The sequence below is a fragment of the Saimiri boliviensis genome, chromosome 1 (assembly GCF_048565385.1).
Source record: "Saimiri boliviensis isolate mSaiBol1 chromosome 1, mSaiBol1.pri, whole genome shotgun sequence".
Lineage (NCBI taxonomy): Eukaryota > Metazoa > Chordata > Mammalia > Primates > Cebidae > Saimiri > Saimiri boliviensis.
The window spans coordinates 127,834,364-127,851,165 of record NC_133449.1 but is presented as its reverse complement, the minus strand read 5'-3'; the positions used below and the strand labels follow the sequence as shown (position 1 = coordinate 127,851,165).

The window sequence follows — 16,802 nt, the reverse complement described above, 5'->3', positions numbered from 1 at the left end:
ATGTGTTCTCATTGTTCAACACCTGTCTATTAGTGAGAACATGCGGTGTTTGATTTTCTGCTCTTGTGTCAGTTTGCTGAGAATGATGGTTTCCAGGTTCATCCATGTCCCTACAAAGGACACGAACTCACCGTTTTTGATGGCTGCATAGTATTCCATGGTGTATATGTAGCACATTTTCCCTGTCCAGTCTATCATTGATGGGCATTTGGGTTGGTTCCAGGTCTTTGCTATTGTTTACATTTTTTTTTAAATAAAGCTAAGCTAAAACAAGAGAAATCTCCTCCTCCATAAAATAAATTCCATATCCATTAAAGAGCAGCTGAGAGTAATACTCACTTTTCATAGGATTGAATTGCCTGTTCCACTTTTTGCTTGTAGATATTGAGCTTGACTCCTTGGGGGTTAATTAATGTCATCTTATTTGTGTCATTGCACACATGTGCCACAGGGAACACCTACATGTCAATGCCGAGGGAAAGGAAAGTGTCACTTGACAGGTTGATGCATGCCTTTGAAAATATACATAGCTGTATAATTGACTATAAAGTCAATATACAAAAAAATTACTGTTAGAAAACAGTACATCACAGAGAAAAAAGAATCAGAGATATCATTGCTAACCTTTACCTTTCAATGTATAAAATTATATATTTTAGAAATCACCACTACCACCACCACACACACACACACACGCACAACAAAAAACAACAACCAAAAGTGTTTCAGAAAACTTTAATCAGAACTGAGAATTATCTTCAGAAGTCTCTGTCAAATTGTTAAGGGTAGGCAATAAGAAATACGATCTCGTTGTTTCTTTCTAAATTGCTATTTGAGTTAAACACCTTTTTGATGTGTTTATTTTACATTTGATTTTCTTTTGAGAATATTTTATTGCAGTTACTATATTTTGACTATTTTTCTTATTTTTTGTTTGTTTATTTTGCTTTGTTTCGTTTGAGACGGAATTTCACTCTTGCCACCTAGGCTAGAGTGCAATGGTGCAATCTCAGATAAAAGATTCTTACACATGTCAAACAAAGAATGCTTAGTGATAAATAAATCACATTCTGTGAGAACAGCAGAGTACCAGAAAATGAGGCTTCTTTTTGAGTTGTTTCTGTGCCTGTTACTTAATTCTGGGTTTTGGGATACCTCTGATTTCATGCCAGGCAGCTCCGGGGGAAAAGATAGTAAATGTCCTGGTTTGGTAGAACTTTGAATTCTGGTCTCCTTCCCCAATTTTGGGGTACTCTTTCAATTTCAAAGTTTACTGTTAGCTTCTCCATGTGTTCTATCCAAGATTTACAGTAGTATTCAAAGGGAGAAACTGGGTGATGGATGCTTACTTCATCTTCTCTAGAACAGAAACCCTCCTTCAGTCTTTTCTTCCCAATTCTTCTTTCATCTTAATGGTAACTGTAACTTTATGTGTACCTATTTGCATATTACCTACCTCTCTCTAGCAGAATGTAAGTTCCATAGAACAAGAAATTTTGTGGTATTCACTACTGCATTCCTATCACTTAGAATAGTACCTGGCACACAGTGTGCCCTCAACAAATGTTTGTCGATAAAGGAATAAATACATGTTCCCAAAAAGGTATATTCCATATATTAATATTTAAACAAAAAAGCAAAGAAGTCTAACAGAAAAATAACAAGCTATACTGTCATTGTTTCAAAAATGATTCCACCCATAAGGAACATGTAGGCATTTTAGAAATGTGGGAGAATTATTTTTAAGAAATAAATTTTTAATTGTAATTAAGATGATATAGTTTATGCTTTTATGTTTCCCTTGTCTGCAAAATGATACAACAATGTTATTGCTGTTGCTATGTTTAAGAAAATAATACAAGGAAGGGAGGAAGAAGGAAGGAAGGAAGGAAGGAGGGAAGGAGGGAGAAATAAAAGGACAAATTATGATAAATATATTTCTAGAGACAAAAAGCTGAGCAGAAATGTAAACATGTGGTGGGGCTGAAGCTGTGGGCTTGTTAAGCTGTGTGTCCAAAGATGGCAGGGCAATGGGAGCTCAGCCCCTGGAAAGCTAGTGGGACTATAAGGGTTCTGAAAAATGAAGGCCTGTGTCAGGCTCGGTGCCTGATGTCAGCACTGGTTTGAGTGTCTCTCACCCCTGAAAGAAGGTCCTGCCTAGGGAGAGTGAATACTGATGTAGCCTCACAATCAAGACCTAAATCAAGGCACTCTTTGAATCTGTGATATCCACGACATCACCATGGAACAAGAGCTGTAAATGCTCATGAGGGCTGGGGGGTGGATCAAGCGGATGGATTTGGCAACTGCAAAATAGAAGGAGAAAGAGAAAAGGCAGATTTTTAAAGAATCTTGTTAAAATCAGCCAACATACTAGAATTCCCAAGTACACACCAAAAAATGCCGAAATCATAGCTGAGCAAATCAACAACTAGAATGCCAATTCATTTGATAGTAAATTTATTTTATGAGCCATCTAACAATGGCTTTAAATTATGTTTAAAATTATTATTAGGTTGTTCAAAGATGTTACAGCTATATAAAAGTATAAAAACTTACTTTAGTAATGGATGGGAAAAAACAAGGAAAAACCCTATCTTGGAAAAAAGACATTATAATTGAAACAAAAAATAATCCTAATAGAATTAATTCTAGGCTAGACAAAATTAAAAAAAGAACTGGCAAAGTGGGTGATAGAAAGTACTGTAGACTTTCCTCAGAATATTGCACAGAGAGACAAAAATAGTATAGATAAATAGATGATGATTGAGAAACTTCAATATATATCAATTGACATTTTAAAAGAATAGAATATAAAGATGGTTAGACAAGCAATGCATTTGAAATGATAATAGCTGAGTTTTCTAGAGTTTAATAAAAGAAGTAAGTCCTTAGATAAAAAATCAGCCCTTGACAAAAGACTAAAAATAAATCCACACATAGACACATCATCATAAGACTGTAGCATACTGAATCTAAAAAAAAATCTTAAAAGCAACTCAAGCAAAACAGACTGTATAAGAGTAGTATATATCAGATATGTGAAGAGGATATTTTTATTTGCTAAGGAGAATTTACTGTCAACAGAGACCTTTCTATTCAGCTAAACTATCATTCGACAGCAAAGAGATGTTTTTAGATATTAAAATACATACAGCTGAAACTGTTAAAAAATTTAATAACTCTTGAAAGTTAAAAAAGATTACTGTATATGTTTGAAAGGCAAAAGTGAAACTCTAAATCACAGTGACAGTGTTTTTTTTTGGGGGGAAGGGTTTTTAATGACAAATTAAAAGGTACTAAAATCCCCAATTGTGTTTGAGAGGAGAATAAAAATACAAAATACCGGCTGGCTCATGCCTGTAATCCCAGCACTTTGGGAGATCGAGGTGAGCAGATCATGAGGTCAGGAGATTGAGACCATCCTGACCTGTTGGTGAAACTCTGTCTCTACTAAAATAAAAGAAATTAGCCAGGCATGGTGGCATGCACCTGCAATCCCCACTACTTGGGAGGCAGAGGCAGGGGAATCACTGGAAGCCAGGAGGCAGAGGTTGCAGTGAGCCGAGATTGTGCCACTTCACTCTAACCTGGCAATGGAGCAAGACTTCATCCGGAAAACAAGAACAACAACAAAAACAAAACACTACAAAATATCTTGGGACTTAGTTTAAAAAATTGTCATGTACATTAAACTTTTTTTTTTTTTTTTTTTTTTGAGACAGAGTTTCGCCCTTTTTCCCCAGGCTGGAGTGTAATGGCGCGATCTCGGCTCACCGCAACCTCCACCTCCTGGGTTCAAGCAATTCTCCTGCCTCAGCCTCCTGAGTAGCTGGGATTACAGGCACGCACCACCACGCCCAGCTAATTTTTTGTATTTTTAGTAGAGACGGGGTTTCACCATGTTGACCAGGATGGTCTTGATCTCTTGACCTCGTGATTCACCGGCCTCGGCCTCCCAAAGTGCTGGGATTACAGGCTTGAGCCACCGCGCCCGGCCAAAACTTTAAAAATAATCGCTAAAGAAACAGAAATACAATATACTGCTTCCACACAAGCAGCCGGCAGGTGAGCGTGGGGGAAGAGGGAATACTAACAACTTTATCCAACAAAAGACAGGAAAGAAGAAACTAAAATGATATTTAACAGAAAGCACAAAAAATAACAGGTTAAAACAAGTTCAAATATATTATTATTTATAAAAAATGATATTGCACTTAATGGAAAAATAGAACAGGAAAAAATAAATCAAGATAGGTAAAATCTCAAAAACATAATGTTAAAACAAATGGTAAGTTTCATAATGGTGCTTACAATGTAATACCATTTCTATAAAGTTTTAAACCTGTAGGACAATGTTTCAGTGCTTTTGTATTGAGAATATTAAAATATATAAGAAAATTCATGCTAGGGTTTATCTGGAGAAGGAGGAATGCAAAGTGGAACAAAAAGGGTTTGCACAGGAGGATGCAGTTTTATCTGAAATGCTTTATTTTTAAAATAAGGGAAACATTTAAAACATAGGTTTAAAACTATCAGTAGTGGTTACTTCTAAAAACTGGGATTTCAAGACAAGTGAAGAAGGTAGATAACACTTTTACTTTTTACTGCGTTGTTTCATTTTTTTTTAAGTACATATATTTAGTTTTATAATTAAACAGCAAGACTAAAACAAACAATAGGCAAAGTTTTAGAAAACTGAAGAGAAAGAAAAGTTAAGAAACTGCACAGTCCAATCTTGCTACTTAACAACCACATGAATTCACCATGTGGCTTCTAAACCATTCTTGTCAGAGAGAAGAAGCCAGACAGTGGGCTGAAAGGTGGGAGGACTGAACTTTGAAAACAGAATGAAGCTTATAGAAATTAAAAAGAAAATCAGCTCTGGAAATAGAGCTGTATGTCACATAAACCCTTAGAAGAAAAAAAGATCAGTCTCAACAAAGTGCAAGTCCCTTAGGCTTTTCTCTCCCTGGAAAAAATATCCCTTTAGAAGTCTGTAAATAGGTCTCCAAATTTGCCAAGTTTGGCACAATTGTAAATCAATACCACAGAAAATCTAGCAACATTACAACATTTCGCCATGATCAGCTTGACTCCTGACTTAACGTACTTAAGAAAAACCCACTGCTTAGTGTTCTACTTCCCTCTTTTGTGGATTTCAACCTCATGCCTTTCGTGGCCATTGCGTGCTTCAGTGTGATAGTAGCTCAGATTTAGCTTGTGTGCACCCAGTCTTCTTCCTTTCCGCATGCAGATCCAGGGAAAGACAAAGTCATACTCCACATTTCGAGTCTGACATCTTAGTTTTTACAACATGGTGGCCATGTGGAGATCACAAGGAAATGTTCTCTTCATGATGTCAAATTTAGTGTGTGACTATGAGGTCATAAGGGGCATTCTCATAAGGGCTTGGGGGACAGAATCATGGCACCCCAGCTTCTGTAAGAAAGCAAGTGGGAAGGGAGCTGAGGCTAATGAAGACATTGAGAGCTCTGTTTGAGAGGGGATAAAACTACCTGATCATGGCACCTTGAAAAATGTTTACTTATTACTGTTATAATGCAAATCAAACATAACTGACTAATGAGGGACTCTTCTGTATGATATTTGATTTTAAAAAGGGAGGCTTAAGGTATTACCTACTTTAATTCAATTCTCTTGAGGTTAACCTAGAAGCCTTATCAAATTGGTATGAATAATTATACCATGTGTGACAAGATTATAACTAGCAGAGCGGTAGAAGTAGCCATAGAGATGGGGATGGAGGATGCAGAGAGACAGTCACTGACCACAAAGGCAGAAGGAATTGCTGGGATGCAGGAACAGGCCAATTTGGGCTGATTCTGTTAGAATTCTCCTCACTGTGAGATGAAAGACTCTGCAAGTAACCACTGTACTCAATAGTGATTATCAATAGTGATAATAATATTTATCCTTACTCTCTGCCAGGCACTAAACATGCTACATATTTTCTTATTCGAACCCTCTAGAGACAAATGCATTTAATTGCAGTTTCATTATGTCTTTCCTCTTCACTAAACTTTATAAGCCTTTATTCCCCTTTAAAATTATTAGTTTCTAGAACAATACATGTACAAAATAATCATTTATTGAACAAATGAAAGACTAGAACTACATATAAATTAATGGCTGAGATTCAAAACTTCTTTTAAGTTTATTATATTATAAAACATAATTTTTTGGATTCCACCAAATTTGAATTTTTTATAATTGAGGTATGAGATGAAATGTAACTGCTATTTAAGAGGTATTTGCTAAAAATATGGATAATGTGAAAAACAGCTTAAGAGATATATTTAGGTTACATAAGAAAACTATTCACAAATGAGAAAAGAATTAAAATTGAAATACCATTTAGCAGTGGTTTTTGATATTTTTTTGTTTTTACTGTTAACTGTTCTAAGGAATAGCAAAGAGATATAGGAAAATGAGCACTCTTTAAAATTCCAAGTGAACTCTCCCCAAATGGGAGGAATAGTTAAACAAACTGTAGTAATTTATATTACTGAGTGTTCATGTAATCATTAAAATTCATCCTTAAATGGCTATTGTAAAAACAAAGTTCGTAACATATACCAAGCTAAGAACACAGAATACCGAACTGTATCACGGCTACTGATTGTTAAAGTAGAAGAGGTAGAATTCCACCTGACAACATTCCAGCAGTGTTTAAAAGCAATAACAAAACATTTTGAAATTGAGAAAATACTGTGAAACTGGTGATTATCTATTCTTCAACCCTGACTGAATGCTCCACCTTCACTGTTTCTTAACTGTCAGTTCTTCCAATAAATATCCCAGAGCTTACTATCAGATTGGCCAAGGAGAGGTTCTGATTGGATGTGTGTAATGGAAATGCAAAAGCTGTGTAAATCCTACACACACGAATCTTTGAATGTAAATGCAATGGCTTTATCGATATTGCAGTTGTGCAAATGGCCAAGTGCCAAAACTTAAATGTCTGCCTTTCAAACTGAAACAAGTTCCATAGAACAAAGTGAAAGCAGGGCCACAAAATTAGCTGGCCAAATGGTGTGTCAATAATATCATTCATAAACCCATGAGAATATGTTACCACAGTATAAATTACATCTCACAGTTTTTCAATCTAAACTTTTAGAAAATAAAACTTGATTTTCAATTTAAGTTTAAATTAATATATTTCAGTTAAAACACTGAGCATTTAAACTGGTATAGTAGATAAGTATATGCCAGCATAGAACAATGTTCATGGATAGGTGATTTAAAAATAAAGATACAAATCAGAATGTTTGATTTGACTTCATTATGCTAAAAACAAAAACAAAGAACGAAGAGTTTATATATATATATATATATATATATATATATATATATATATATATATATAAAGAAAGAAGATCTGGCCAGATAACCATGAGATGATGGAGTGGATGATAACTATTGCTTCTTTTTTACTTATCTACATTTTCTAATTTTTCTGTATAATGAATATATACATATGTAGGTTTTGTGACAATTGTTCTAAATTTTAATTAAAAAAGCTTTTCTATCAGTATATAGTGTTTTGTGTTCATTGCTATTATATTTAAAAGCAACAAAATGTCATGACTTGATAGCACCCCTAGCCTCTTTGCACTCAACATTCCTTGTCAGCTAAATGGTGAAATCAATAGCCACTTTACAGTTCACTCTAAATTTTAGATGAAATATTTGACGATATCAAATGCTTTACTCAGAACCTAGTATGTGATGAGGGTGCATCACATACTAGATTAGAGACCTTGCCATGGTCCTTCAGGAGTAAATGACAGAGCTGTAGCACAAATCCAGGATATCTGGCTACAAAGCTATGTGCAGAACCCCGAGAAGGATGGACAACACAGGAAGTCTTGAAGGGATGCTGTAAAAGACATTACGATAACGATGATGATGATGGGTGATGATATAGACTCTCCAGTGGTGCAGACCCCTCTTCCCAAATTATTTCAATGTTTTTCAAAGCAACCAGCAACAAAGAGCTTTAAATTCTAGGTTAATTATATCGCTAAATCAGTTTTATTCTGTATATGACTTGGGGACAAGTTAATAGTTTTGAAAGAATTAAGATAAAATTACCAAATCCATTGGGCATCTTGTAATGAAGAGTTGCTAGGGCAACCTCTTTGCTCAATACCTCATTTCCAAAGTGACCGATTTGATGCTGGTCCAGGAAACACTGAAAACCAAAACAGCATTGTGTTCCAGAAGAAGAAAGAGCCCATACATAAGTGATGAATGAAACAAAGAGCTGGGGACAAAGCCAGACGCTGCTTTACAACTCTATGCAGACAGATGTGGCAGTGCACAGAACACAGGAGGAAGAGGCAATTAAGATTCTCAGTGAAGTGAGTTAAGATTCTAGTGTGTTTCCTTTTCAACTCCATTCTACTTTTTGTCTGTTTTTTCATAAAGGTCCAAATATCAAAAAAGTATACATCCCATGAAATGGGAGATATTTTAGATTATTATTTTGTTATTCTTTCCATTTATAGCTGAGGGTGTCTTCCAGACAGAAAATATTGGGGAATCAAAGATACAAACGTGCTTTGGATGTGAGATGGGAGATCACTGCAGCATATGCCTGTCATCACGATGAGTCTTAATAAGAATAAGGGAGGGTGAGTGTGCTGCGTGGTGCCTACCTATGTGCAGGTTGTCATGAGAATTCACAATGCCACAAAAGGCACCAAGCACGAGTGCCCTTGGGATGCACTTGAGAACTGTTCTTTGTGTTCTAGAGGCAGAAGACTAGAATGTGCTTCTGAAGAATAGGACACTCATCCTTTATTTTCTTTCTGCTTGACATTCCAGGCTGGAGTCTGGAGAATCACTCTTGGCATTTTTCTCTCTCTCAGGCCCACATCATTGACTTGACTTTATAGAGAGTTTTGGGTCCATCCCCAGTGTTCCAGCCACGCAGCCTACTGGTTTCAGCCACCTAGATGCTGCCTCCTGACTGACCCCATCTCCCCAGCCTCATGCCTCTCCAACTGTTCTCTGTTAGCTAAAGCGCCAAATTAATCTCTCTCCTCTGCTAAAAACCCCTCTATTCCCCTCAGGATGAAGTTCAACATCCTTAACTCAATCAAGGCCCTTCCTTCACCAGCTTTATCACCTTCTCCTCTTACACTAAACTTCCTCTGGAATGACAAATGTTCTCTGTCCCTTAGGCTTCCCCAGAGCTCCTCCACTGCCTGGGACTCTCTTTCCCGTCTCTCCACCTTCATACCTCCTTCTCTTCCCCTTGGGTCTGACCTTGGATGCCACTCAGTTCTGTGGCAACTGAAACCAGGTTAGGGGTCTCTCCCGCCTCTTCACTCAGCACTTCCCACTCGTCACATTGAACTAGAACTTCACTCATTTTCATTTTTATTTCTTCCCAAGACTGTCAGTTGTGCTTGGGAGAAATGTCGGCTTTCCTGTTTGGCACTGTATTCTAGAGCCCAACACAGGCATATAATAGGCCTTTAAATGTGTTAAATAGTTTTATAATGAAAGCCAACATTTTAAGTGCCTGCTAAGTACTTTCTACTGCAGTGCATTACTTCTTTTAATCCCATGACAACCTCAGAGTAGGCATATTATTATTCATAGAGTATAGATATATCACATACATCTCAGAGAAAAAATTTCTAAATGCTGAACTGAATATTAAGTTTGCTTCTTCAGCATATGAGCCAATGAGGAAATAATAGGCTGAATAAAGATCTTATGTCTGCATACTACTTTCAGGGTTTTCAAAACATTCCTATACACCTAGGACTAATGATTATCAAGTATTATACAGAGTTTCTCTTAGGAAGAGAGTATTATTTTACTCTGTCTGTGGAGATATACTAGTGAAAATGTACAATGAATCTGGAGGATGATTTGAATTATCAAAATTTTAAATGCACATCCCCTTTGGGTCCAGTCATCTGACTTGAGGGAATTTATTCCAGAGACAGATTTATACATGTGCCCAAAAATCTATGTGCAAAGAAACCCATTACAGGAATGTTTGTAAGAGGGGAAGGAAGGATACAATGTAAATATCCATTCATAATGGGGAAGAACCTTGCAACTATAGGCATGAGACCATCTACCAGTGTGAAAAGAACTCTAAGACAAAATGTTTAAAATAGTTATGAAAATGATAAATGTATATGGTATTATCTTATTCATGTTTATTAAAGTTCTTATGTGTCTATGTGTAAATGTGTATGTGTGCACATACTGACATGCGTGTGTAGAAGAAGAATTGGAAATTCACAAAACTATTCAATGTGTTTCCTTCATGGATTGGAGTGGTTGTGAGAGAAGCCTCCTCTAAAGACTTCAGTATTGTTCAAATTTCACGTACTAAGAATGAGTCATATATTACTTATCAGATAAAAATAAAGTAGCCAATTAAAAATTAAGTTCCCATTACATTTACATGATTTTATTATTTGCTTTCAGGTCAGTTTTTCTTAACATTTTTCTCAGTGTATAATGAATACACTGAGAGTTCAAGCATTAGTTCAGAGTTCAAGCATTAGAATAAAAACTTTAAAGTCCATTAAAAAAAAACAACCAAACCTCTCCAACAATCTCACCATCCAGCTAAACTGTTAACATTTTGGTGAAAGAAAAGGGAGGGAAGGAAAAAGTACCATGCCTAGATCAGTCACATGTACAACCAAATTTCTAACATACTATATACTCTGATTTTTTTCATTTAGCATATTTCATTTAGCGTGAGGGCTTTCAATCACGTCATTACTTATTCTTCAGAAATGAGATATCTGATGAATGTATGACATTCCATTATATAAATTTGTGTTGTTTTCCGTTGTTGGCTATGAGGCAGCAGTATTATTCTCTGCACATATTCTTCAGTATCTCTGATTGTTTCCTTACACAGATTCCCAGTAATACAATAATTTGCTGGGTTAAATATAAGCCCTCAAGTCTTCTGAATATTTTACACTCAGAATGTGCCAATTTATAGTCTCACTAGCAAAATGTAAGTGTCCATTCCACCCTATCATTGCCATTACTGCTTACTAGTACTTTTTAACCATACCAATTTGATGGGGGAGGTGGTGTCTAATTGATTTTCAATTTGTATTTTTAAGTGCACATATTTGATTACCAGCAAAGTTAAATATTTATGAATATGGTTTTGACTTTTTTCTTTTTTTCCTTAATTTTTCCAGTGGGGTGTTTATCATTTTCTCATTCCCCTATGATATGGATGTGTGTGCAGGTGTGTTTGCAGACTGAACACTAATTCATCCACACACAGTGATTTATACTGACACACAATGTAAGATATTACTTTATGACCCTTTTTGTCTGTCATATGTGTTACAGGTATTTTTCTGAGATTTACCTTTATTCTATACATATGTTTTTAAGCAAAATAAAATTTTTACTTATTCAGCCTATAAATCTTTCCTTTATGGGTCTTCCTTGAATTTTATGCTTCTGTTTCCCTACCTTACCATATATTTTTCAAGAAATTTACTTTTCACTCTAGCTCAGCTTGTTGGGACATTTAGAAGGAGGCATAATAAGCCCAAGAAAATTCTATTTCCAAGTATAGTTCACTAAACATATTTTGTCCCAAATAAAACTCAAGAATAGTAATATAACTACAGAGAATACAAAGAAGTTGTCCCCAAACCCCCTAGAAGAAATATATCAGTGTTCAGTTTCTCTCTGTTGCTTCCAGAAGAAGTCAAGTTCAAGTGGTGAGTTGATATCTGACTAATCGGGTATAAATCAAATCTGCCAATTCCAAGGGTAACAGCCAGGGACAGGACCACTCACCTTGAGACAAAGCAGCCAGGAACCAGCCTAGAGGAGAACACACACACAGCCTCTGGAGGGAGAGTCACTGGTCATGCCAAACTAGGAGGCAGGTGAGCCACCATGGGGGATAATTTTTTAAATGTACTAATAGAAAAAAAATTCACCAATTCGTCTGCTTCTTCCAAGACATCAAATCTCAGCTATTTCAAGGCCAGTTATTATTATTTTTTTTAAAAAAACTTTCTCCTGCCTTTGATCTTTTCAACTTCTTTTCATGGAAAATCTCAAATGTACAAAAAAGCAGAAAGAATAGTAAAACTACCCTCCTCATCAAGTCTTATTCAAATGTAACCATGATCAACACATGGTCAATCTATTTTATCTACTTCCTCCCCTGCTCCACCCCACCTCCCCGACTCCCACCACCGCAATTATTATAAAGCAAACCCCAAGCATCGTATCATTTCCTCTGCAAAGATTTCAACAGGAGACAGGTCTTTTAAGGATATTGTTTCCATTCAGTGACTGCAAAGACTGAAATGTTTCGATTTAAATCATTAGTTGCTGTTGTATTTGCCAGGAACCACTGAGGTTCAGTCTTCATGTTCTCATTTTTTTGGTGTTCTTCATCCCCCTGCAGTTTGACCCAAGATTAGCTGTTCCACTGAAATTATTCTTGTAAAGATGAGCATTTCCTTGTTGCCAAATCCAGTGCTAAGTTCTCAATACTTCCTTGACCTTCCTCCACATTTAACCTACCATGCCCTCCTATTAGAAGCTGTTTTTCTCCTCTCCGGACCTGCCTAGGACAGTCTGGTGGTTCTCTTGCTAGCATGTGGCTTGCTCACTTGCTCTCTTAACTTTTTCCTTTGAAGTCTTTTTGATGCAAAAGGTGCCACTCAATTTAGGAAGAGAAGGTAAGCAAAGGAAGGACATGATCTCTCACAAGTCTTCCCTTTCCTTTCATAAGGAATGATATTTGATGTTCACTCATGACTTTGACCTAGAGTTTTCAAACATTTCTGCAGCCCCACACTTCTATCCATTATCAATGAACCATGAAGTGCCAACCCCACAAAGGTCAGTTTCCTCTCAGCTTAAAAAGAGAATTTTTATTTTCATTGTTTTTGAGACAAGATCTCGCTTTGTCACCCAGGCAATCATTGCTCACTGCAGCCTCAACCTGTCAGGCTCAAGCGATCCTCCCATTTCAGTCCCACAAGTAGCTGGGACTACAGGTGTGTGCCACCATGCCTGGCTAATTTTTGTACTTTTTGTAGAAACAGGGTTTTACAATGTTGCCTAGGCTGGTCTTGAACTCCTGGATTCAAGGGATCTGCCCACCTCAGCCTCCCAAAGTGCTGGGAGTAAAGGCATGAGCCACCACGCCCGAATTCTTAAGAGTCTCTCTCTCCCTTTTACTGCCTTTACAAGTAATGTTCCCCCCCAATGGCTAAAATACATTTCCGTTACAACCATATAAGAAATTGGACTGCTTTTCATTTGAGCAGAAAATGAAAATGACCTCAAGTAGGGACATATAGACAATCAGTTTACCTCATCAAAGACCTTAGACATGACGTGCTTGTCCAGGACCGGAACATAGGTGGAGCTGTGGGGCACCGCCGCCATTGACAAGGCATCCATGAGGGTGAGTTTCTTGGCAACCAAGCCATAGGTCTTGAGCCAGTTTTCTGAAGACACATCTGAAGAACTAAGAATATGAGGTGGTGTTTTAAATTTAATGGTTAACCAACGAAAGCGTAACAGGATTGTCTCCATCAAATTAAATAACTCACTTGTGGTCATAATCCTGGCTTCCTTCTTGGGTCACCTTTTCTGATGACTGGTCATCCAGACACTCCTCAGCCAGCAGAATGCTCATGTCTGTGGAAGGGGAAGGCAGTTGTATGTTTTCCTCATATACGGGTTTTACATAAAATGCAAAGGGATCACACCTGTCTTGGTTCAGCTGTGACTAAGAGTTAATAAATGGACCACATTTCAGAGAACCTATCTTGATCTGTCAGAGCAGGCTCTCAGGCAAGTTTCCTTTGCAATTACAGACCCATGCATGGGTAAATACAGCACTACATTGTTTTGAGGCAAGGAGACATATTCATTCTTTCATTTGGAAAACACACACCTCCAAAAAGTGTTCAATAAAAACACCATTAACCGGTGATTGCTCAGTATCAACCTTTGAGATTCCTCCAAATTACACAAGAGAGCCTTGATCAACATTTTCATTTCTGATAGATTGTTTTGTGGTTCTTCAGCTTTATGTAGAAAACCAAAAAACCTGTTAGGTCCTGTTTAATTGTATGTTCAAATTTTCAAATTAATACTTGGAGTTTTAAATATATCCTTATATAAATGTGTATTTATAAATGAAAAAGAATATTTGTTGAAAGAGCTGCATTCAGAAGGAGGCGTGTTGTTGAACGTGAGCTAGTTAAATAGCTAAGAAATCATATCCCAATCATCGTTTGAAAAGCCCTTTAAGGCATGTGCATGTAGACCACTTAGGAAATGTGGCAGGTTAACTGAAAATGAGCCACTGTGCCCGGCCAAAATCCCAGCGCTTTGGGAGGCCAAGGTGGGTGGATCACCTGAGGTCAGGAATTTGAGACTAGCCTGACCAATATGGCAAAACCCCATATTTACGAAAAACACAAAAATTATCTGGGACCTGTAATCCCAGCTACTTGGGAGGCTGAGACAGGAGAATCGCTTGAACCGGGGAGGCAGAGGTTTCAGTGAGCCGAACGAAGTCCTGCCACAGCCCTCCAGCCTGAGTAACAGAGGGAGACCCTGTCTCAAAGAACAACAACAACAAAAAAAAAAAAAAAAAAAAAAAAAAGGAAAAGACATCACAGAGATCAGCACTGAAGAAAGCAGAGTTCAATTAAACTATGACTGAGGAGCCACAGGTGTGCGTCTGCCACCGGCCACTTCCTACTCCCTAGGGGATTGTGTGTATGTGTGTATTGAACCGGGATTTTAAATTTATCAACTGTTTGAAATATAAGAATAATATTACAGGCATCAAACTTTTCAATAAAAGTATTACTTTAAGATTAATAATTTTATCAATAGTAATAAAAATTGAGTGGAAAAAAATCACATTTTCCTCATATGCAGTCCCCAAAAGGCTGACAATTTGGAGCAGAGAGGGGCTCATCTGATAGCATCATCCATTAAAGAAAGGGAAGAAAATAAACCAACTATGAAAAATGACAGTTTCAAAATCAAACCACGGAGGGCCAGCAGCAGGACCATAGTTGTGTGAGCCACGTGTGTATTGAACACCCAGGCACAATAAGCATAAGGCCGGCTCTCAGAAAATCCAGGTCATAATGCAGGCAGACCTGACTTAAGAGGGATTCTTTTGAATAGAAAGCAATCTGGGCTTATTTAAAATATGCTTTACCCAACATATCTACACCCAGCCCTTTCTGGAACAGGTACACTGGGGAAAGGGAGGCTGGCTGGCCATAGAGACTCTTTCCAGCTTGCCTTTGTCACTTAGAGCAGTCCTCCGGCTGCTGGCATTGGAGAGGCCATCCTTCCTTTCACTGCAAGCTGAGCTCCTGAGGGAGGACATCTGGCTTCTGAGCAGGCTGGTTTTGGTTGATTCTGTTGGTGTCACAGGGAGAAGTTAAAGGAATTGGGGATGGAAGGAGATACTTTATTAGATACAACTATTATATCAGCTCCTTAAAGTAAGAATGCAACCTTAGCTTCCCAACCCTCCTAGGGTGGTGCTGCCACAAACTGAATGCTCCGGGATGCCCTCCTCCCTTTATCTGAATTTAAGCTGGGCCTCTCTTGCCGAGAAGCCAGCTTCCATGCTCATTCAGGCTGTCAGCAGAACCCAGCTCCTTGCAGTTGCAGGGCTGAGGCCCCATTTCCTTGCTGGCTGTAAGCCAGGGGCGTCTCTCAGCTGCTTAAAGCACCCATATTACTTCTCACACAACTATTCTATCTTCAAGCCAGTAATAGCACATTGGATTCCTCTTGTGGTTTAAATCTCTCTGACTTTCTCTTCTTCCACCAGCTGGAAATAGCTCCTGCTTTTCACGGCTCCCACAGTTACACTGGACCCACCTAGATAAGCCCGTCTAGGTCAGCATAACCTGGTCATGAGAGTGATGTCTCATTATATTCAAAGGTTGCAGGGTTTACGGTAGGACATCTTTGGTAAGCCATTCTAGAAATTCTGCCCACCACAATTGCTGTCCAGATCTTTATGTTATTTTCTACCCTCTGATGTGTCCCTTCTACAGGCAAATGACAACTTAGCAAATATTGACCTTGAATCTGTGGCTTTAGAGGACAATGAGCCTGCACCGAGACATCTTGACTACTTTTTATATTTGATAACATAAACCACACGAATTGTAAGTGTAGTCTGGACTTCATAATTTAGAGGCCTTAGAAGTACCTAGACCCAAGGCTTTATGTCAGCATTCATGAATGAAATGTGTCTTTGTTCTCACTGGGAGAAGACTTACCCTCTCCTACAAGATATTAGATAGGGTGAAGATTAGCTAATAATCTGCAAATGGGTATCTTTCACACCGAAAAGTAACACCGGTGGTCTCCGTGCATAGAGAAGGAGCGTGCTATATGTAATCATGTTTTTATAGGCAATGAAAGGGTAAGCCCTGCCTTGGTTGTCTCTGTACCAAGGAGCTAAGAAAGCTAAATTTTCTTAGGAGCTATGTCTGTGAGAGAAAGATAACAATCCAAATCAGAGAGCTGAGCTCCTGCTGCTGTCCACACTGGCAGGCCACCTTGACCAACACTGCCAGGGAGAACAACCTGATTTATGTGAGCCAAATGAAAATGAATTTATGTCTCCAAACATAAAAAGTACCATTCCCAAAGGCCACAAATGTGGACTGAAACATTTATCTGGCAATGGATTCAAGCATTTAGCTCCTCCCCTGACTCTGTGGGATCAGTCATGGCAT

General features: G+C 37.8%; 1 protein-coding gene across 2 annotated transcripts in view; it reads right to left on the bottom strand.

Moving 5' to 3' along the window:
• VWA3B (von Willebrand factor A domain containing 3B) overlaps nucleotides 1–16,802 on the bottom strand; it is a 236,056-nt gene that overhangs the window by 58,310 nt on the left and 160,944 nt on the right. For both annotated transcript variants that reach the window (XM_074403828.1, XM_074403831.1), the window contains exons 17-20: nucleotides 15,343–15,462; nucleotides 13,623–13,710; nucleotides 13,381–13,537; nucleotides 340–458 (exon numbers count right to left, since the gene is read on the bottom strand). In XM_074403828.1, coding sequence (XP_074259929.1) covers nucleotides 340–458; nucleotides 13,381–13,537; nucleotides 13,623–13,710; nucleotides 15,343–15,462 — 484 coding nt within the window. The remainder of the gene's footprint in view (nucleotides 1–339; nucleotides 459–13,380; nucleotides 13,538–13,622; nucleotides 13,711–15,342; nucleotides 15,463–16,802) is intronic.